The sequence below is a fragment of the Cervus canadensis genome, chromosome 18 (genome assembly GCF_019320065.1).
Source record: "Cervus canadensis isolate Bull #8, Minnesota chromosome 18, ASM1932006v1, whole genome shotgun sequence".
NCBI classification, from domain to species: Eukaryota; Metazoa; Chordata; class Mammalia; order Artiodactyla; family Cervidae; genus Cervus; species Cervus canadensis.
In genome coordinates this window covers 63096536-63119567 of record NC_057403.1, presented here as the reverse complement: position 1 = coordinate 63119567, position 23032 = coordinate 63096536, and the positions used below count along the sequence as shown (strand labels likewise).

Below are 23032 nucleotides of genomic sequence, written 5' to 3'. Positions count from 1 at the left end.
TCTCTCTTGCCCCCGCCATCCCACAAAGGATACAGGGGTAGACGCTGGAGTTTTAAGTTGAATCCTTCAACTCTGAGCCTGGGCCAAGGCCTGGCTGGAATTGGGAGTCATGGAGATGGTGGCCTGGAGGCTTCTAGAAGCACAACTTCTCCCTTCCCTGGGTGTGCACTGGCAGAACTAGTGTAGACCCTAGCTCCAGCCTTCTCCATCAGCTGCTTCAGGTTGCCAGCCCCCCCAGGCTTCCGGTGCTGGGCGGAGAGCCCTGTCCGGAACCCCGTGCTGGGTGCAGGCTGGGGAGGGCGCGGACCAGGACAGTGGTGGGGAACGGAAGCACCAGTCCTGTCCCTTCCCCGGTGGGAGGGCGGCAGTGATCAGATGCAGGATTCCTGGGGTGCCATCTCAGAGCGCTGGTTGGAAATGAGGGAGAGAACATTTGCCCTTTGCGTGCAGCCCCTGGAGCCTCCTTCTCAGCCTGCACACCCTTGCCGGGAGTGCTGCAGGCAGCTGTCTGGGTTCCCTGACTGGTCCCCCGCCCTGTGGGTGCACGCGTTGGGGAGATGGAGGTTGGTTACCTGGAGAAACCATCTACTCGTCTTCCTGTTCACTCAGTTCCAGCAGGGGCAATGGAATGCCGTGAGCCTCTCTTCTAAACCCTCTATCAAACCTACACCTGCCCTCCCACCCCAGGGCAGAGGGTGTGTGCGCGTTTGGGGGAACCGGTGTTGAGAAGGATTGGATTAACCCATGTTCCTGAGAAGAGCAAAGAGTGCTGTCTTTCATGAGCGTGAGCTGGATGAGAAGCATTGTCCTCCCCAGGGTTTAGGAGCTGAGAATCTGACTCACCCCTTCCTTCTGGAAGCCCTCGGCTCTGCCCACCACGCCTGTTCTAGCTGTGGGCATTGCTCTGGTTATGCCCTCCTAAGTCCTCTGGGATAGGCCGTCCCCAGCTCCATCTTCTTTAGCGGCAAGGCCAGCAGCTGGTCTTTAGGGTTGGCTGCCCTTGGCATGCCCTTGGAAGGGGAGCTCTCCTAGGGGGAGCCTGGCCGGCAAAACCAGGGAGCCCTGGGTGGTAGGTGGACCAGAGGGGCTGGTGGAGCCTTCTCAGAATGGGGTTCGCATTGCTCTGCTCCTTGAAGGAGCAAGAGCTGAGAGGCCAGAGAAGGCGCTTTGCTGCAGGGTCAGTGATACAGCTGCTCAGGATGGGGAGGGCTGGGCCCTTCTGTGCCGCCTGCCTCTCCCGGGTGCAGGAGATGCTTGTTGAACAAACACATCCTCTGCTTTGCTCTTGAGATCTGAAACGTCCCCTGGACACCCAGACAAGGGACAGAAGGAGACGGAGGGCTCGGTGGCAGCTCTGCAGCTCTTCATTACATCTCTGGTGTGACTGAGGTCTAAATCGTAAACTGTGATGAAGAGCCAAGCCACCTGGCGCTTTGAACCTTATCTTTAAAGACAATCAGAGCAGACTCAAAGCACCCTTGTCCCCTGGCCCTGGTAGGCGGTGTGGTCACGTTTAATTGCCTTAGGGAGGCAGAGTTGGGCAATAAGGTCTAGACTTCAGGTTCTCCAGACTGCTCTCTGGCTTGCCCCAGGCCACCATTTATCCATTTACTCATCCCACTCCCTCTGCCTCCAGAAGCCCTCAAAGATCTCTCTCCCAGTCTCTTACCTTCAGCATCTCCTGGCTGTCTCCTGCCTCTCTCTTTCTCTTTCTCTTTTTCTTTTTCCCTTTCTTTGGCGGGGGAGACTGCCACACAGCACTCAGGATCTTCTTCAACCAGGGATGAGACCCATGCCTCCTGCATTGGCAGCACTGTCTTGACACTGAACTGTCGGGGAAGTCCACCTCCTGCCTCTCAATGTCAGAGGCTTTCAGCCCTGTGAAGAAACCCTCTTATTAACTTTGTCTTTTGTAGAATCTTGTTGCCAACGTATGTCTAGAGAGTCACAGAGGTGGCCAAGTATGGGATGGACCTTGGTTTAGAATCAGCTTAGGGACTTCCCTGGCGGTCTAGCGGTTAAGACCCCAAGCTTCCAATGCAGTGGGTATGGATTTTATCCCTGGTTGGGGAAACTAAGATCTGACATTCCACGCAGCACGGCTGAAAAAAAAAATGGACCAGCTCAGGGCAGGCTTGTGTTCTGAGTGTGTGATGAAGCCAGGCACAGGTGACAGGCTCCGTGACCCCCAGGCTCTGGCGCAGGATGGACACAGCGTTCCTTACTGCGCGGCCTGGGGGTGAAGGTCCACGGGGCGACTGGCTCTGAGACCTCAGGCCTCTGCTGCCCGCCCCGCCCCCGGAAGCTGCCGCTGTGGGGGTCGGAGGTTGGGCAGGCAGTGCCTGTGCTTAGGCACAGGAGGGAGCTCTGGGGCGAGACCTTGGCTGTCCGGGCCTGGGAGGCGGGGGCTGGGGTGGGACTGGCCGACCCGTGGCCCCCACCTGCCCAGCCTGGGAGCACAGGAAGTTTTCTGAGCTTCCTGAGCTGGAAGTTTTCTGGCTCTCATCCTTACAGAAACTCTCCAAGATACGCGGTATCTCCATGTTACAGAAAAGGGCATGGATCAGAAAGGTTAAATGGTTCATAGCTGACAGGTGGCAAAACCAGAATCTGAAGCCAAGCTTTTTAGGTGCTTTTTTTCCCCGCCCCCCATTTTGGAAGGTTTAACTGGGAAGGACTCTGAGCTGGGGTGGGCGGTCGTGAGATCTGACAAGTCCCAGCTCGAGAGAACCTAGCCAGCAGCCTGTGGTGCTTAGGGTCAGACCAGAGAGAGGTGCGTCCTAGCAGTCCTGGTGTCTCTGCTGGTAGAAACTGAGGAGCGGGCTGCCTCAACCATTCCTACCATCCAGGCAGCCCCCTTAGCTTTTATACATTCACCTTTCTCCTTGCCTCTGACTTGTGAAATCTGGTTTGTGCTTGAGGCCTCATGTTTCCTGGTGGTCTGCAAGAAGTCAGAGAAAACTTTCATTTCTAGACTGTCATAGCCGTAAGAGTGGGGGCTGATTATAATGATCGTTTCCCTTTGCACATTTACACAATGATTTATGAAAGTGGTTTCAAAGTGTTTTTTATTACCCTTATTTCTTCTGCTTCTTACAACCCTGTGGTTATATAGAGAGATGATATTCAGTTGAACAATTTTTTTAAAATTTTTATTTTATATTGGAGTCTAGTTGATTTACAATGTTGTGTTAGTTTCAGGTGTAGAGCAAAGTGTTTTTGTTATACATATATCCCTTCTTTTTCAGAAAATCTTTTTCTGTATAGGTTATTATAGAATATTGAGTAGAAAGCCCTGTGCCATGTAGTAGATCCTTGTTGATTCTCTGTTTTATACATAGTAGTGTGTATATATTAATCCCAAACTTCGAAATTATCTCTCCCATCTATGGACAAATATTTTTTGATGCCTGCCATACAAAGGCCAATGCTAAGTAATGAATTAAATAACATGTCCGTGTCTTTTTAGGTTTTGTGCAGGATCTTAATAAACGTGGGCTAGATTTGGCCTATGGTCCAAATTAGGTCATAACCCGAGAGGAATGGGCATGGTGAGAGATGAGGCTTGGGAGGGTGGCCTGGTTTCGGGGGTCTCTGGGTGCTCTGTGAGCCTGACCTGGGCCGTGTGAATGAGAGTGCTGTGTCTCCATCTCATATACTTTTGAATGCAGGAAGGTGATGCATTTAAGTCTGAAATGCCACATGGCTAAAGAGGCGATTGAGAATGTAGGTCTGGAGTCTAGGGTAGAAGGGTAGGCTCCTATTTGGAAGGGGCGCATAGAGAGGCAAAGGAGGAAAAGAGCCGAGGGCGGAACCTTCAGAATCCATTAGCTGCTGGAAAAAACAAGCAGTGGAAGGGTCTGAATCAAGAAGGTAGGTCACAGTGGCTTGGAAGTCAAAGTGATGGTCAGCAGGAAACAAACAGGAAATAATCAGAGGAAGGAGAGGGGGGTGTGGGAGAGCCTTCCTCTGATTGTTCAAGAACCTTGTCCTGGAAGGAAAAAGTGTCTAGCTGCCTGATGATAGCCCAGACTAGAATTTGGCTCCCGAATTCACTGCTGTCCTGATGTAATTGAGACTAAAGACTGGGCCTGCTGCGGGGGGCTGGGGTCTTGAAGGGAGTCAGATGGGCCATTCATCAAGAGTGTCCATGTGTTGTGAGGTAATTAGCCTCCAACTAATAAAAAAATTAAAAAAAAAAATAAAGTCACACACACACACACACAAAACCAACAAAAAAAACCCAACAAAAACAAAACAAAAAAAAAGAGTGTCCATGTGGCCAGTATGCAAGTTTCCCTGGCCAGGTAAAACACTGGTAGATGCTGAAGTGGTGTGGAAGAGGGGCTGAAGGCATGGGGCTGGGTGTCTGCCCACCCCTGCGGCCGCCCCACGGTGGATTGGGATGAAGATGGGGTGGGGGTGGGAGAGCAGTTTTAACTGGAGCGTTTGCTTAGCTTACCCCAGGCCGTCTCAGTGAGCTTCCCTCAGTGTCCTGGCTGGAGTTCTGTGAATCCCATTAGAGAGGGCTTGACATGCCTTCTCGGGAGATGGGTATCGGCAAGGAGTCCTAGTTCCTTGGTACGAATAATTTAGTCCAGCTCATCCAGTCAAGATGGCACTGTAAATGTATATGCTAAACACATAGTGATACGTAAAAAAGACAAAAAGCTGAAAACATAGTCGGGTCCTCCCGCTCCCTCCCCACATAAAATGATAAACACCCCTGTAACGAGAAGCGGAGCGAGAACACTCGGGCGAGCAGGGCAGACGCTGCAGCCCTGCTGGTCTCTGAGGCTGGGTGTCGGCAGAAGCGACTGGACATCTGGGGTAGCAGCTCCGAAGTGCCCCACACAAAGCCTGGCACTAGCGCTGGGCACCCTGCTGCCACGCGGGGGCGGGAAACTGGCGGTGCCGCCCGATCCTGGGGCTGGGGCTCGCGGTGAAGGTGCCTGCCTAGGCACAGCCCAGGGTCAGAGCCCGGACCTAAGCTGAGCTAGTGCCGCAAGACGTCATTCTAGGCCAGGGGGCCCAGAGGGCCTGGGGAGGCAAAGGTCAAAACCCCTGATGGTGGAGGGGTGCGCTTATATACTCAGAAACATGTGAGGAGGGAGTTCCCTGGTGGTCCACTGGTTAGGGGTCTGTGCTTCCACTGTAGGAGGCATGGGTTCAATCCCTGTTCAGGGAATTAAGATCCTGCATGCTGTGTAGCCAAAAAAATTAAATAAATAAAAAATTTAAAAAATCACAAAGATGGTGGCCATGTTTGGGTCAGCCTTTAAAAACAAAAGTAAGGAAAACTAATATGAAAAAAGAACACAAACAAAAATTTACCCTAGAAGAAATAAAAATAACAGAGTAATCAGTAAATATCTTTAATAGAAATAGGTTCAGTTCAGTTCAGTTCAGTCGCTCAGTCATGTCTGACTCTTTGTGACCCCATGAATCGCAGCACGCCAGGCCTCCCTGTCCATCACCAACTCCCGGAGTCTACTCAAACCCATGTCCATTGAGTCAGTGATGCCATCCAGCCATCTCATCCTCTGTCGTCCCCTTCTCCTCCTGCTCCCAATCCCTCCCAGCATCAGGATCTTTTCCAATGAGTCAACTCTTCGCATGAGGTGGCCAAAGTACTGGAGTTTCAGCTTCAGCATCAGTCCTTCCAGTGAACACCCAGGACTGATCTTTAGGATGGACTGGTTGGATCTCCTTGCAGTCCAAGGGACTCTGAAGAGTTTTCAGTTCAAAAGCATCAACTCACCACAGTCACATCATAATGACCACTGGCATAGCCTTGACCAGACAGACTTTGTTGGCAAAGTAATGTCTCTGCTTTTTAATATGCTCTCTAGGTTGGTCATAACTTTCCTCCCAAGGAGTAAGCATCTTTTAATTTCATGGCTGCAATCACCATCTGCAGTGGTTTTGGAGTCCAAAAAAATAAAGTCTGACACTGTTTCCACTGTCTCCCCATCTATTTCCCATGAGGTGATGGGATCAGATGCCATGATCTTAGTTTTCTGAATGTTAAGCTTTAAACCAACTTTTTCACTCTCCTCTTCCACTTTCATCAAGAGGCTCTTTAGTTCCTCTTCACTTTCTGCCATAAGGGTGGTGTCATCTGCATATCTGAGGTTATTGATATTTCTCCTGGCAGTCTTGATTCCAGCTTGTGCTTCTTCCAGCTCAGCATTTCTCACGATGTACTCTGTATATAAGTTAAATAAGCAGGGATGGTAGGTGTTGCGAGAGGGCATCAGAGGGCAGACACACTAAAACCATAGTCACAGAAAACTAGCCAGTCTGATCACATGGACCATAGTCTTGTCTAACTCAATGAAACTAAGCCATGCCGTGTGGGGCCACCCAAGACAGATGGGTCATGGTGGCGAGGTCTGACAGAATGTGGTCCACTGGAGAAGGGAATGGCAATCCACTTCAGTATTCTTGCCTTGAGAACCCCATGAACAGTATGAAAAGGCAAAAATGATAGGATACTGAAAGAGGAACTCCCCAGGTCGGTAGGTGCCCAGTATGCTACTGGAGATCAATGGAGAAATAACTCCAGAAAGAATGAAGGGATGGAGCCAAAGCAAAAACAATACCCAGTTGTGGATGTGACTGGTGATAGAAGCAAGGTCTGATGCTGTAAAGAGCAATATTGCATAGGAGCCTGGAATGTTAGGTCCATGAATCAAGGCAAATTGGAAGTGGTCAAACAGGAGATGGCAAGAGTGAATATCGACATTCTAGGAATCAGCAAACTAAAATGGACTGGAATGGGTGAATTTAACTCAGATGACCATTATATCTACTACTGTGGGCAGGAATCCCTTAGAAGAAATGGAGTAACCATCATGGTCAACAAAAGAGTCCAAAATGCAGTACTTGGATGCAATTTCAAAAAAAAAGAGGTTAAGGATCATCAAAGAAATTAGGGCAACAAGAAACTTATTAAAGAAAAGAAAGGGGAGTCATAAAGGAAAGAATAGGTGAATATGAAAATTTTAAATAAAAAATTACAGCATTGAAAAATAGTGTAATTAGAACTTGAGACGATGGATCACTATAGCCTGGACACATAGAAATCATGAATTGGACACTCATGCTGAGGAATTATTTAGAATGCAGGATAGACGTGGAGGACAGAGTGCAGGCTTTAGTACAAGTCTAGTAGGAGTTCCAGATACGAATCAAGGAAATGGCAGAAAAACATCTGAAGTGATAATGACGAAGAATTCCAAAACTGACGTAACAGCATGAATACCAAACAGAATGCTGATGCTGCTGCTAAGTCGCCTCAGTCGTGCCCGACTCTGTGCGACCCCACAGACGGCAGCCCACCAGGCTCCCCCGGCCCTGGGATTCTCCAGGCAAGAGCACGAGTGGGTTGCCACTTCCTTCTCCAAGGCATGCATGCATGCTAAGTTGTTTCAGTCGTGTCCAACTCTGTGTGACCATGGACAGCAGCCCACCAGGCTCTCTTGTCCAAAGGACTCTCCAGGCAAGAATACTGGAGTGGGTTGCCATTTCCTTCTCCAATCAAACAGAATAAATGGCTAGATATAATACAGTGAAACTGCAGATAAGAATAAAGGGGGTAGAGTAACTTATTACCCTTCCCCCCAAAAAAGAAGAAAAGGAAAATGTGGGAATTCACTGGCGGTCCCGTGGTTAAGACTCTGCACTTCCACTGTAGGCGACACGGGTTCAGTTCCTGCTTGGGCAACTAAGATCCTGCAAGCTGCGTGGTGCAGCCAAAGAAAAAAACAAGGGAAAATATTAAAAGCTACCAGGTGGGGGGACTAACAGAGAAATAAAAGATTTCAAAGAAATGACAATTAGACCGACAGACAACATTTCATCAACATTAAATGCCGGACGTGATAGAAGACTGTCTTAAGGGAGCTAGAATTCTATATTCAGCTCTCATTCAAGACTGAGGAGAAATAAACATATTTCTGGACATGCTAAGACAGTTTTTAAGAATTTATTTTTGATAGAAGGATAATTGCTTTACAGAATTTTGTCATTTTCTGTCAAACCTCAACATGAATCAGCCATAGGTATACATATACCCCTCCTTTTGAACCTCCCTCCCATCTCCCTCCCCAGCTAAGACGGTTTTATCACCTGTAGATAGTGACTAAAAGAGCTACCAAAGGTATACTTTAGTAAGAAGAAAACTTGGGGGAAGGAGATTGCTACCATGAACATTGAGTGCAGAAATTGACATAGTATGTTGATAAATTTAACTATGGAATGTATATTCAGATAATTCAGTCACCCACAGTGACTTAAATTCCAGAAAATATTTAATAAGCTTATGATGAGAAGTGTGGCGTTAGGGAGTCCCAGGGTTGGGGCAGTGGTCTAATACTGATAGGAAAAACCCTGGGTCATTCCATTGTTCTGCTCTGCCGTCTCGAGGGTGTAAGATCCTTCTCCTCATGGCTGAGAGATGGCTGCTACAGCCGCGGGTAGCACAGCATCACCCTATAACTTCCCAAGCAGGGGGATGCTAAGAAAAAGGAAGCTTTCTAATGTGCCTCTTTGTTGGGAAGAAGAATCTTTCCAAGAAGGCCCCAGCAGATACCTCCTTATGTCTCATGGGCCCGAGCTGGTTCATCCCTACACCAGTTCCTGGTAAAAGGGGACAGGCTTACTGTGGTTGCCTGTCCAGGCGTGCCTCATCTCCTGGGACTGGGTTCTTTGCCGCCTGAGCCAAATCAGGACTCTGTTGGCAGGAAAGAAGGGGGAGCGGCTGCTGGTAAGCAACCAGCAGTGTCTGCCACAGACGGCAAAACACAAAAACAGGGATTCTGTGTCTAGTTTGGTTTTTTAATTTTAAGAAGGAAAACTAAAATTGTTAACCACATAGGCAAGGAAGAATAAGGTAGAGTAAGGAAGGGAATACCATTCTTAATTCACATCAGGTTTCTGCCGTGTTAAATAGAACAGTATTACTGAAAACCTTAGGCCTCGTTAAGAAAGTGTATATATGCTAGCAATTTAAGATAGCCACTAAAAGAGGAAAGAAGAGGGATATGATTTCCAACCCAGGAGGGAAAGAAGTGGTGGGAGTAGGGATAATGTGTCAATCCAACAAGGCAGGAAAAGGAAAAAGAACTAAAGGAAAACTAGTAAAGAGAAAACAGAGAGAGTAACATGAGTCCAAATACATCAGGGTAAAGGGTTATACTCATGTGTTAAACAACTACCAGATAAGATGCAAATAAGGAGTGGTCTGAAGCCTGGAGAGACTGGTCAGTGGACACACGGGCTTAACAGGAACCACCCTAGCCTTCACCGTACAAGGGGTTCTGTTCTTTAAAACACTTGTTTATTCCTTGTGCTATATTCTGGCCTCTCCTCAATTGTTTCTGTCTGGCTTTGCCTTGCTATTGAGATAGTATTGCTTTTCCAGACTGCTTCCTGCCTACTGTAGATACGTATAACAAAGTCCTGGACTCTGTCCTGCCACAGGACACCAACACACCACGCAGGGACTCCTTTAAGGGCAGGTGTGGTGCAGCGCCGGGACCCCGCACCCCGCGTCCCCCTGCCCCGCTGCTTGCCCATGCCCCAGGGCTCAGCATCCCTCCCTTGGAGCCTGTTTCTTAGGCTGCACCATCGATCCTCTCGCAATGAAGACTGATGTTTTATTTCTCCCGGGCTTATTGGAAAGTTAGCCAGAGTGACGACCATAGGCTGGAAGAGCTGTGTTAGCTCTTGCTTTCTGGTTTCCTGGCTGCCAACTCTGGACAGCGTCAGCAGTCCTGGAGCTGAGATCTCAGACTGGACATCCAGTCAGAGTGAGGTGTCCTGCAGTAAGACGGACTCCTGAAGCAGACACTGCCGGAGGGGTTGTGACTGGGGAGCGAGGGGGCCTGAGTCACTAGGATAACTGAGGGGTCTGTGCCAGAGGCTGGTGCCAGTGTGTTGCAGTGGATGAGTTCAGGCAGCCAGGCATGCAGAGGTCAAGCTAGCAGTTCTCAGATCAAGGACGTGGGCTCCAGTTGAGTGTGAAAGGGGGGGCTGTTGGGTCCCGTCCTCCGCGTCTTGACTGACCCCCCCCAGGCATCTGCTGTTGCCACACCCAGGAGGCAGGCAGTTTGCTGGGTTGCTCGGTGGCCAGGTTCTGGGACACAGGGAGTGCTTTGATGATTGAACCTCAGTAAGTGGGAAAAGCCTCTCCGTAAGGAAGGCAGTGAGAGCCTGTGGAGGGAGCGCTGGCCTTGGAGCCATCAGCCCTGGGATAGCATTAAAGCTCCGTCCCTCGCCGCCTGGCTGACCTCATTCGGCTGTCTTGGGACTTCTGTGAATACCGAATGAGAGGCTGTGCCTGCAAATGCTCAGAAACGCAGAAAGCATCACACATGTGAGTACTAATCTGGGCTTGATGCTTTTCCGTTGAGGCTCTGGGACACATCCTTAGGCCGTGTGTCAGTGGGTGGAAAGAGGGAGCTTTATCAGTCTCAGGCTGGGATTTTCTTTCCTTCCCTCCACCCCCTCCAGCTTCAAACAGCCTCCCTCCCCCCCAGCCTCTGCTCCTTATTTTGACGTTTCTTTTCTCTGCCTGCCAAGAAGATTGTGTTCAGCTGCGCTGGTCTGAGGCTGTGCTATCCTGTGCTTCATTAGGTTAATTCGATGGCTTGTCTCCTGGGAACGGACCAGAGACTGGCTCTAAAACCGCACTCACCTCCAAAACCCAGTTCCCACTGTTCTCCTTTGGGGCTGGCTTTGCTGCTCAGTTCCATATGCCTGCTTTTCCTTTCTTCCACCTGCAAGCTGGCCAGGGCCTCCTTTGGCTTCCCTTGGTTCTTTCTATTGGCGTAGTTGTTCAGGCTTGCATCCCCTACTGGGTAGAAGGCTCTAGGGGTCAAGGCTGCCCCCGACCTTCTGGATTCTGGTCGCCTGTTCCTCTGTTCAGCCTCAGAATCTTGAGTTCAGCCAGTCTTTCAGGGGGCATTTATCATTAAACGGTCTCAAAAGATTTGCTAACTTTGCAACCACAACCCTCTTGGACGACGCTAGCATTGCCTTGCCTCCCACCAAATCCCCCTCATTTCTCTCCTCTCTTAGAGGATTCTTTTCATCTATCTCTGTAAATCTCCAACCCCAGCTGTAAAGGTGCATCACTCCCCGTGCCTGAGCCTGGGCCCTGCCTTTCCTCCTGCTAGGCTAGTAAGCCCTGTCCATGTGGGACTGGCTTCCCCCACCCGCTGCCCTGGTCCTGCTACTCAGGACTTTGCTTCTCCATTAACCTCTTTTTCCTGCAGCATTAACTTCTCCCCCTACTGAACCATCCCCACCAGTATACAAGCACTCTATATATCGCATTCCGCATCTCCCATTCCACTCTACCTCATGCCCGGTTTTTGGTGACACCTTTATTGAGATGTAACTCACGTAAAGTTCGTCCATTTCAAGTGTACCAGTGAGTTGGTTCCAGTCTAGTCACCTGGTTGTGCAATTTTAGGCCACAGACCATTTTAGAACATTTCATCATCCTGTTCACAGTCACTCTGCACTTCCTCTAACCCCCAACCCTGGGCAATCACTAATTGACTTTATTCTGGACATTTCCCGTAAATGGAATCACATTGTAGATAGGCTTTTGTGTTGGGCTTTTTTCTTTTTTTGGGGGGGGGGGGGTTTCACTTAGCACCATGTTTTCAAGGTTCATGCATGTAGCTTGTATCAGTGCTTTGTATGGCTAAGATTCCATTGTATGGATATTAGACATTTTGTTTATTCATCAGTTAATGGAACCTTGAGTTCTTTCTATAATCATTTGTATATGTGTTTTTATGTGGATATATATTTCCATTTCTCTTGAATTATAGACCTAAGATTAGAATTGCTGAGTCATGTGGTAACTCTGTGTTTAACCTTTTGACTGCCAGACTGTTTTCCAAACTGGCTGCACCATTTCATATTCTCACCAGCAATGTATGAAAGTTACAGTTTCTCCATATCTTCACTAATACTTGTTATTATCTGTCTTTTTTGATTATAGCCACCCTGGTGGGTGGTATCTGGTGGGATTTTTTTAACCATTCTACTTTAAAAATTTTTTTAATTTTTATTTATTTATTGGCTGTGCTGGGTCTTTGTTGTTGCATGGGCTGTTCTCTAATTGCAAAGAGCAGAGTCTACTCTCTAGTTGCAGAGCACGGGCTCCAGGTTCCCGGGTTTCAGTAGCTGTGGCACATGGGCTCAGTGGTTGCAGCTGCTGGGCTCCATAGCACAGGCTTAATAGTTCTGGTACAAGGGTTTAGCTGCTCCATGGTCTGGGGAATCTTCCTGGCCCAGGGTCGAACCTATGTCTCCTGCGTTGGCAGGTGGGCTCTTCACTGCTGGGCCACCAGGGAAGCCCTGATTGTGGTTTTGAGATGCATCTCCCCGATAGCTAATGATGCTGCATCTTCTCCCCTGCGTGCTGGCTGTTTCTCATCTAGTCAGGTGTTCACCCCTCCATACCTCTGGATCAGCCATTGTGAAGGTCGCTGCCAACAGCCTTCTCTTATCTGAGTCAGGCCTTCCCTCGACACTGTCTTCTGGTCCTGTAGTTTTAAAAATGAACTATGCTGATGACTCTTGCTGGATCACTTCAGCTCTGACCTCATCCATGGGCTTCCGACATCTGCGTCCTGCTGCCTGTTGCCATTTCCACATGGATGTTTAAAGGGCATCTCAGATTTAACCTGTTGTAAACAGAGCTCTTGTTGGTTTTTTTTTTCCTTTTCTCTCACCCAAATCCATTTCTTTCCTGACTTTTCCGCATGAGTGAATGGCACCCCCATCACCCTCCATCTAGCCCATCAGTTAAATCCTTCAGAATACATCCAGCTACTCACCACCTCCACTGCCTGGGATATTATAGTAGTTCCTCTCCGGTGCCCTGCTAGTCTTACGCAGCAACCAGAGTAGTCCCTTAGCAAAAAATGTTTTAACCTGCAAAAAAAAAAAAAATTAGATTTTATAATGAAATTCATCACACATTCAGAATAGTATGTATCATGTAAATTCCTTAAAGAATAAAAATTTAAAATACTCTGTTCTTCCTACCTGGATTAAAGAGGAACACATTTTCCTAGTACTTCTAACGTCCCGATAGGCCCTTCTTCTTCTTTTTTCTTTTCTTTTAGGCCCTTCTTATCTTACCTGTCTTCTTCCTCTCCAGGGAAACTTCCTGAATTTTACAGTGTTTCCCCGATTTTATCTGTTGTTTTATCATCTTTGTACAGAGGCTTAAACAATTTACTGCTTAGCGTTGCATACTTTTGAACTTTTCATGAATTCACACAATAAGTATCCCTGACTTATTCTTTTTGCTCAGCATAATAGTCTTTTGGTCGTATTCATCCCTGTTTATTTCTGAAACTGGAGTTCATTCATGTTTACCATATGACATGAATGGACCACAATTTATCCATCCTATTCTGATGGGCATTTGGGTTGTTGACAGTTTTCAGCTATTAGCCAGTGCTGCCTTAAGCATTCATGTATGTCTCTTGGTACATATGTTCACTTGTATCTGGTGGTAGAAACACCAGAGTTTACTACACAACCACAAGGATAACTAAAATTAAAAAGATAGAAGATACTCAGGCCATGAAACAAATGATACTCTCATTCATTACTGGTGGAAACTTATGCTACAGCCACTCTGGAAAGCTATTTGATCATTTCTGGTAAGGTTAAACATACTGGTGTATGTACCATATGACTCTATAATTCCACTCCCAGGTATTTACCCCAGATAAGTGAGACTATGTGTCCACAAAATGACTTGTACAGAAAGGTCAGGGCTGTTTTACTCATAGCAACCAAAAATTGCAAACAACTCACTGTCCAAACATGGATAAGAATAAACTACTGATACATACAACATGGATGAATCTCTAAAACACTGTGTGTTGAGCAAAAGAAGCCAGCCAGGCAGGAGTGTTTATATGAAGTTCAAGACTCAAGTGAACCTAGTGTATGATGACAGGATTCAGCAGAATGGTAGAGCGGTGAATGATGACCAGGAAGGGGCACAAGAGAGCCCCCTGGGCGGGGGAGGGGGATGGCTGTGTGTGGAAGTGCACTGTACTTTATTCTGGGTGCTTACACACACACACACGGGTAAACATGCATTAAGCTCTACATCAAAAGGCGTCTGCATCTTATTGTTTGTGAATTAAACCTCAGTGGAAGAAATAGATTGTCCCGAGTAGGGGCAAGATTTTAGGGGAAAATGAAACAGCTGTCAGGGTTCAACTTAAGCTTTATTTATTTATTTCTTGATGTGGACCATTTTTAAACTCTTTATTGAATTTGTTACAATATTTTGTCTGTTTTATGTTTTGGCTTTTTTGGCCTTGAAGCGTATGAGATCTCAGCTCCCCAACCAGGGATCGAACCCACACCTCCTTCATTGGAAGGCAAAGTCTTAACTGGACCAGACGCCAGGGAAGTTCATGAACTTAAGCTTTAAATCAGCTTCATAGGACAGGCAGGCTGGACTCACCAGTTTTATAACTCATTGATTCCAAATATCCAGTCTTTGGGTGACAAACTTCATTCCCAGCCATACTGGAGGAAGACTGCAGTTACTCCAAACGTCTTCTCACCTGGGGCATCACAGAATAAATCAGACCAGGACAGACGGGGAGACTTTCTAATCTCTCATGTTCTCATGCTCTCTGATCACGTGTGTTCCCATGCCATATTTCCTGTGAGAAAGATGTTTTTAAATTTTTCTTAAAAAAAATACTATTCATGTCCACGTTTTCTAAGTAATGCCAGATTAGCCTCCCAAGCATTGTACCAATTTATTTTCTTACCAGTAGTGACTGAGTGTTCTTGATACGCTGCATCCTCTCTCCACTCTTGGTACTGTTAGTTTTTAAAAATTTGCTCCAAGGGCCCATTTTAAAATATAAATCAGGTCATGACACATCCCTCCCTTAAAGCCGCCCATTAGATTCATAATAAATCCTAATCCTTTCAAAGCCCATCGTAACTGGGCACCTCATACTTTCCTCTCCAACACTCTCCCCCATTTCCCTGCCCTTCTTGCCGTGTTCATTTATTTAATACTTATTTACTTATTTGGCTGCTCCAGGTCTTGGGCTCCCCTGGTGGCTTAGACAGTAAAGAATCCACCTGCAATGCGATCCAATCCAATGCAATCAAAACCTAGATTTGATCCCTGGGTTGGAAAGACCCCCTGGAGGAGGGCATGGCAACCCACTCCAGTGTTCTTGCCTGGAGAATCCCATGGACAGAGGAGCCTGACGTTCTGCAGTCCATGGGGTCGCAGAGTCGGACACGACTGAGTGCCAGGTCTTAGTTGTGGCATGGCACACAGGATCTTCAGTCTTCTTGCTGCGTGTGGGATCTTAGTTCTCTGAGCAGGGACTGAACCCCGGCCTCCTGCGTTGGGAGCGTGGAGTCAGCCGCTGGACCAGCAGGGAAGCCCCTCTCCCAGCTTTAATGGGTCAGGCTCTTTCTTCCTGTGTCCCCTGCTCGCTCTCACGGCACCTGTCATTTCCGTCGTGGCATTCATCGCCCCCGTGTGTTTGTGTTTGCCCTGGACCGGAAGATCCATGAGGACAGGACGCATATGGACTGTCCCACACTAGCGCCCGAGCCCTCCCTGGCTCCTTCAGTATCTGTTGAATGAATAAACAAGCCAGCACCATCCAGGCGGCGCTGGAAGACTGGCCTCCTTCCTTCTGAGTGCCCCAGAGGCAGGGGCTGGTGCCCAAGTGTGTGCCCTTCCCCTGTCTTTTTGACCCTGGGGTTGGCCTGGGCTTAACACAAAAGACCAGAGCAGCTGTGAAAGGGGAGAGATCAGAATTAGGCAGTGGCAGCCAGAGGCCACGGGGATGCTTAACCATGCAACTTCTGGACTTGGAGCGCTTGTCGATGACCTCGGGAAGTTTCTTGCTGCTTTAGCAACAGCCCCGCCCTGTGCCCAGAGCTGCCCTCAGCACCAGCTCCCACACACAGCCCAGCCTTGGGATTTGTAGAGCAAGGGTTCTTGCTGGTGACCGGCTTCTCTGCTCTTCTAAACACAGTGACGAAACTTGGGCTTTTCCTCTCCCTGACAAGCAGCCAGTTACCTCAGGTGCCTGCTTCGTTAGGACTCCAAGGAGTTACTGCAGGCCCAGCCTGGGAGCCTTCGGAGCCTCCTGTGCTGGCTTCGGCTGGAGTCTGCCTTCAGGGGCCACACTGGGCCACCCTCCAGAAACCAGGTCTCCCAGCCTGACCCCTCGCCCCATCCCTTACTCATTCTGGAAAGTCGCCACCTCCGGGCGGGTTGCCTCGTGGCAGGCTCTCAGCTCACAGGGTGCTGGGAGCGGGACCCTGCAAACCTAAGTTCTTTTCGTTAGATGTTGGGTGTGAGCACTCGGAGGCCCTGAGGAGACAACAGAAGGAGACTTCTGTTGATACTGACAGACCGCGCGCCCAGCCGCTGTGCCTGGAGAGGGTGCAGGAGACCCTCGGGCAGGAGCGCACTGGACCAGTGTGGCTGGGCCTGGGGCTTAGAGCTGGGAGCCCCGCTAAGGCCTGTGGGCGAAGCTTCACCCTGGACCCTGGGAAGCCAGCTTCTGTGTCTCCTTGTCTCTTACCCCTGAGCCTCTGGGCCGTTGAAGGAACTCGTGGGCTGCTTTCTACACCCTGGCCAGTCTCAGGCTTCGGAACCATGTAGAACTGAACTTAAATCTCAGTCCCACTCAGGAAGCTACGACCTTAGGCAAGTCCTTCACGTGTGCAGCCATTGTTTACCCCCCTAGAATAATGTCTCCTCATTGGAACATGCTAGTTCCGCTCCCTGATGGCTTTGTGGTTTGGCGTGCCCCAGAAATTTGAGCTGCCATGAATGGAGAGGGTGGCAGAGGTTCTTGAATGTGGAGCCGAGAGGCCTTCTGTGCAGCAAAGGACCTGGGAGGGCTGGCTGAGGTGGCGCTCCTGTGAGCAGCTGTGCCCGGGGCCAGGTCAGAACCAGGGCAGGCGGGATTTGGAGAGGAGCTGGTGGAGACATGTGGGCCACGGGGATTAAGTGCTCCCCATGGCGTGGAGTCAGGCCTGGGGCTCCACTCCCAGCCTTGTCCTCACTGTCACCCTGGCTCCTGAGCACGTGGCGTGAATTCGGGCTCCTTTCCTTCGGGCGGATCCACACACCACCCTGCCGCCTCTTTTCACGGCGCTGGCCCAGGGCCTCAGGCTGTGAGTACCCACTGGGGCCCTGGCGTTTATTCCATAGCCTGCAGATGAAGGCAGCTGTCCAGAGGGCTGAGCCGTGGCCCCAGCGTCCTGTCACGGTCAGGTTCTCTGCTGACACCAGAGCTGGAAGGAGTGTGAACGATTCACCCGGCTAACCCAGGACTGCCTCATCTGTGTAGCCCACGCTGGGGAGAGAGGAGGGTCAATCCCAGGGCCCAGGCCGGCTGCACCCCTCACTGTGGGGGGGCTCTATCTCTTCTCAGGGGTCCAGAGCACCCAGGCCAGGGGGGTCATATCTGCAGTCCCCCATGATCTTTCCTCTGAGCCATCTTCTCTTGTTTCACCTGAAGTTAACCTCCTATAGCTGGAATAGGAGCTTCCTAAATCTGGCTTTTGCAGGTACTCATTTTGTGGCTCTAGGGAGATCACTTTCCATCCTTGTTGTTGAAGTGTCAGAGTGTTAGCTGCTCAGTCGTGTTTGACTTTTTACGATCCTATGGACTGTAGCCCACGCGGCTCTTCTGTCCATTGGATTCTCCAGGCAAGAATAGGGGAGTGGATTGCCATTTCCTTCTCCAGGGGCTCTTCCCGACCCAGGGATCAAACTCCACTCTCCTGCATCACAGGCAGAATCTTTACTGTCTGAACCACCTCTGGCTCATAGTGAGGATGGCGGGCTGCTCTAGTCCTGTGATGCCCGAGTTAAGGAGTAGAGCGCGGTGCTGTCTGCACGGGGAGGGAGAAGCCCTCCTTTGTCCGCCCTTTGGTTAAGGGGGCGTCTCCTTCCGCCAGCTCTGCCCACTCTGGGCTTCGGGGGTGGGGCCGGGGGACAGCATGTGTGCATGTGGGATCTGTCTGCACGTTATTTTTCCTCTCTGATTTCAGAGTCACGCTGCGGCAGCCTGGTGCCTGACAAGTGAGGGGAACCTGCCGGAGGATTACTGCTCGCTCAGGGCAGGACCGAGGCCTCGGAAGCGGGGATGGGCAGGGCAGCCTCCAAGCCTGGGCCAGCAGCACCAAGAGCGCCCGCTCGGTTGCCCCAGGTGGCACTCAAAGCAGCACTCGTCTGAGGAGCGGGTGATCGCAGGCCCCAAAGGACCGCACGGCAGGAGCTGGAGCTCGGCCACCCCTACACAACTAGGACCATCAGGAGAAGGGGCTGGCGCCTCGGCGGAAGTAGGAAGGAGGAACCCAACGGCAGGAGGACCTTGTCCCTGAAGAGTTTACGGCACCTGCAGAGCTTCCTGAGTCTCTTGTCTCCAGATTGGGCTCGTTCCCTTTCCTTCCCCGGCAGAGGCGTTGGGCCCAGAGACGGGAAGACTTCATGACGTTCTGGCTGCTGGAAGCCCACGTGCTCTCTGCTGTGACTGGGGTTCGAGGGTTTCCCCGCTGCGGGGGACGAGGGGCCGCCTCAGCATCTGCTCATGAACCACAAGGACCCCGAATGCTCCAGACTGGATCATTTCAAGCCGCCAAAGAGGGGGACCCCCAGAGCTGGCAGCCAGCAACCCCAAGGGACTAGAGGGCTGGGATGGACTGACCTCCTCTTTGCCGCGGCTCCAGGAGCAGCAGAGCCTCTGTGGCCCAGCTAGTGGCAGACGGAGCTGATGAAGCCGTGAGCGGGGCTGGCGGCCGGGACAGGAGCCGCTGCTGCCGCCGGACTCTCCTGGCGCCGGGGGCGCATGCGCGGGCCCCTGCTGCAGTCCCAGCTCGGCACCCGCCCGCATGTCCTTTGCACGAGGTGCCAAAGCACGTGGGCTGCTCTGTAGCTGGCCTGTCGGCGGGCTGGGGAAGCAGTGGCCGCGGTGAGGCCTGGCTGCCGCCGGCCTGAGGGCCCAGCTCCCGGGGCGCCGCACCATGAAGTGCTCGCTGCGGGTGTGGTTCCTCTCCATGGCCTTCCTGCTGGTGTTCGTCATGTCGCTGCTCTTCACCTACTCCCACCACAGCACAGCCACCCTGCCCTACCTGGACTCAGGCGCCCTGGACGGGGCCCCCCGGGTGAAGCTGGTTCCGGGCTACGCTGGCCTGCAGCGCCTCAGCAAGGAGGGGCTGGCCGGCAAGAGCTGCGCCTGTCGCCGCTGCATGGGCGACACCGGCGCCTCCGAGTGGTTCGACAGCCACTTCAACAGCAACATCTCCCCCGTCTGGACTCGGGAGAACATGGACCTGCCCCCCGACGTCCAGAGGTGGTGGATGGTGAGAAAGTCGTGGCCTTTGCTGCCCCCTCCCTGGGGTCTGTCCCCGTCTGTTTAGGAGACCCCCTGAACGTCCCCTCTGGGATTTGGGCCGTCTGCCTCCTGGCCCCCTTTGCACCCTTCACTGGACCAGAGCCAGCCACCAGGGGCACAGAGTGTGAAGGGCAGAGCGCGCTTTGGCCGGGAAGGGGAGAGAACGCACATTTCTAGTGCCTGTAGAGGCCAAACAGAGACCAGAAATGCCTGCTGGGTCAAGGAGGTAAAATAAACAGGAGAGGCAGGTCCCTGGGGAGAAGATGCTGAGAAGTGAGGCCCATGGCAACAGGAAGGCCTGCCCTTCAGAAAACAGGTGGCCACTCGGCTCCAGTGCTTACTGTGATGCTGGCTGCTTCCTCATTTGTAAATGTTTGCCCCAAATAATTTGAAACGCCGTTCCATTCACTTGGTTCTCTCCACTTGCTGGAAAAGGTTTCCTTCTGGGTTAGGATAGGAAAGCATCATGGATCCTTTGGGGGCTGAGGGGAGGGGAGGAGAGGAAGCCACTCTGCTGGACCCTGTCACCTCTTTGCTGCTTTGCCCCCCCTCCCCCCCATCTCTAGCGCGTCGCTCCACAGGCTCTGCCAGGGCCATCTGGTTGCCACACATGTCAGCTGTGGCTCTGTGTCAGTCCTCAACCCAGGGCCCCGCAGGCTGCCGGCGCTCCCTGCTGAGGGCTGCGGAGGCACTGCATGCTCCCCGGTTTCCCCAGCTGGCAAACAGGGAGGGTGGTAACTCTCCCTCTTTCTCACATTTAGGGCAGCTGTGAGAATGAGCTCCTGCGACCAGGCTTATCAGAGCAACTCACAGATCCTGCTCCTGGCCCAGACTGTCAGGGCCCCCAGGGAGGGGGAGTTTACAGGGCAGGATCTACCAGGAGCCACACGGGCCCTTCCCATGACAACGCGGAGCCCTCGAAGGGTCCTGCCTGTCCCTCATAGTCACATCCGTCATTTTATGGGGAAGTCTAGGTTCGGAGAGCGCGCAGGGCTTGCCCAAGGGCATAGGTCTCAGAGGTGGCCACGAAGGGCCAGAACCGGCCTCTGGGCAGCGATGGGCTGAGAGGCCGGCCAGGCCCCCCTGCCCACAGGGATGAAACTCAGAGCTGTCTAAGCCCTAGAAGCCACTTCTCTGCTGCTCCCCACAGTCACCTGCTTTTGCTGTGAACCTAGAAATTCTTACTTCAGAGCTAAGCCTCCTCTCCACACTGAGTCCTTGTTCGTGTGCTCGGGGGCCCTTCTGGTGCTCAGGGCAGCAGGCCCACCATCCCCTTCCTGCGTCTCACCACTGAGCAGCTCCTATGAGCCGCAAACCTGCAGTGTTACGGCTTGGACCGCAGAGCACGTTAAAGCCCTAAGAGGTGGTGGCCGGTGGTTGAGTCCAGCTCCGTGTTCTAAAATTGTTTGCCTTAATTGCCATTGTTAGGAATCAGCATATTTCACATGAGATCTGTATTTTCAGCTTTTCTTGAAAAATTAGAAAATCTGGTCCCTCTGACAGTCCCACAAGGCAACAATCGGCTGAAGTCAGCCCTTTTTCATGGCGGCTCCTGTCTGCTATGGGCCCACCTGCCTCTTCACTCCTTAGTGTTACCTGTCTGGCACTGTGGGCCTTTAAGTGCTGCCCTGGCCTCATTCTACAGTCTTCAGAATCACTGGTGGCGAGAGGGGTGGGGACCCGTTTCTCTCCAGCTCTTCTGACTCTGGAGGATATCTGTGCCCTTTTGCCTTTTCCCCAGGGCTGAGGGCTCCAGGTCTCCCCCGGATCTCGCCTGGAGCTTCGGGCTGAGTCCCAGGGGCGCCCCCTGCAGGCTGACTGGGAATGAGTCTCTGAAGCTCCCCGGAGACTTTCCTTATCAAGGCATTCAGAATGACTGGAGCAGCTGCCCCAGAGGACCGAAGAGCAGGGGCCTCTCCACTTTGTGGCACAGGCCTGCAGACTCCCAGAGAGCAGGCTGCAGAGCACCTTGGCCCCTGAGTCCGACCAGGATCGCAGAGCTGCTCCTGAGAGCAGGGCACTGGTCTGGACACCAGCTCTGTTGAGTTCCGGGAGGGCCCTCACTGCTCAGGGGGGCTTCCACCCCACGACAGTAGGAGACCTGGGCAGCTTGGACCCTGCAGGCTGAGGGCAGCGAGGGGGAGCAGGCGGGAGTTGCCTCCTGCTCGCTCCACCCTCCCTGCTCCCCCCTTTCTTTTTTCTCCCTCTTCTCCACAGATGCTGCAGCCACAGTTCAAGTCACACAATACCAACGAGGTGCTGGAGAAGCTGTTCCAGATAGTGCCAGGCGAGAACCCCTACCGGTTCCGGGACCCCCGCCAGTGCCGGCGCTGTGCCGTGGTGGGCAACTCGGGCAACCTGCGGGGCTCTGGCTATGGGCCAGACGTGGACGGGCACAACTTTATCATGAGGTGAGTCCCGGGGGAGCCAAAGGCTGGATACGGGACAAGCCTCCAGGAGGGGGCACTGGCCTCCTTGGCCTTGCCCAGCTGTGGGAGGAATTGCCAGCTGCTGGGGGTCCTGGAGAACCCTGACTCCCAGAATCTTCCATGACAAGCTCAAGTTTCTTGCTTTTGTTTCTGAGGTGAATTTACTGTTGTTCAGTCTCTCAGTCGTGTTCGATTCTTTGTGACCCCACGGACTGCAGTGCGCCCGGCTTCCCCGTCCTTCACCATCTCCCTTAGCTTGTTCAAACTCAGGTCTATTGAGTTGGTGATGCCATCCAACCATCTTGTCTTCTGTGGATGAAGAGACACAATTCCCATTCTAAACTTTGCTTGAGGCCCATACTCAGCTTTCAACTCTGAATACCTCTGGAGAGAGCTAAAATCAGACTCCTGGCTGAGGTCTTGTGAAAACTCCCACAAGAGGCCCTTTCACCCGTCTGGTCCCCTTAGTTGTTGGGCCAGGAGTGTGGGCCCCAAACAACTGTGGGTGATCCCTCTGGCGACTGACAGAAGAGGGGTGTCCTGGGCAGAAAAAGGAGCTGTTGGTGCCTGCTCTGAGCCCTCATCCCTGACCCTTTATCTTTTTGCATTTAGACTGTGCAAGGGCTCATTCCCTCCACAGACATCTGAGCTCAGCCTTGAGGAGAAGAGAAGGGTTGGGAGGGCACGCCTTCCGGACAGAGACGTGGAGCAGGGAGCCCGGGCAGGGGAGCAGGGACTAGAGGCGGACTTGTGACCGGAGATGGGCTGCTGTGCCGCCCCTGAACTTCTGTGTTCCCCGCCTCCGCCCCCCAGACGTGGGGGCAGGAGATGCCACGTGGGGGATCCTTCCATCTCACTCCTGGGTGGAGGGAGCGCCCTGAGAATAAAGATACTGAAAATGCCAGTTTTCACTAAGCATCTCTTAGGATGAGCATTGAGAAAGACCAGGTTTCACAGGAGGCGGAAGGAAGGGCTTTGTCTTAGAAACTGTTGCTGTCTCCATAGCAACACCAAGGCAGCAATCTGTCTCTGAGGCTTTCCACAGTCCTTGCAAAACCTTTCTCCTGTTAAGAGTGTTGGGGGTGGGGGAGAGAAGGGGATGCTAGGAGTGAGGAGGGTGGGGCAGAGAGGGATGCTAAGAGTGGTGGG

At 51.6% G+C, this 23032-nt stretch overlaps 1 protein-coding gene across 2 annotated transcripts in view; it reads left to right on the top strand.

Annotated features, from left to right (window-relative positions):
• Positions 1 to 23032, top strand: part of ST3GAL2 (ST3 beta-galactoside alpha-2,3-sialyltransferase 2) — a 48910-nt gene that overhangs the window by 16287 nt on the left and 9591 nt on the right. The window contains exons 1-3 of one of the 2 annotated variants that reach the window (XM_043435497.1): positions 10026 to 10381; positions 18112 to 19422; positions 21672 to 21865. In XM_043435497.1, the coding sequence (XP_043291432.1) occupies positions 19084 to 19422; positions 21672 to 21865 (533 nt within the window). In that variant the 5' untranslated portion in view covers positions 10026 to 10381; positions 18112 to 19083. Of the gene's footprint in view, positions 1 to 10025; positions 10382 to 18111; positions 19423 to 21671; positions 21866 to 23032 lie in introns of those variants that run through there. The other variant, XM_043435496.1, reaches the window with a different exon arrangement.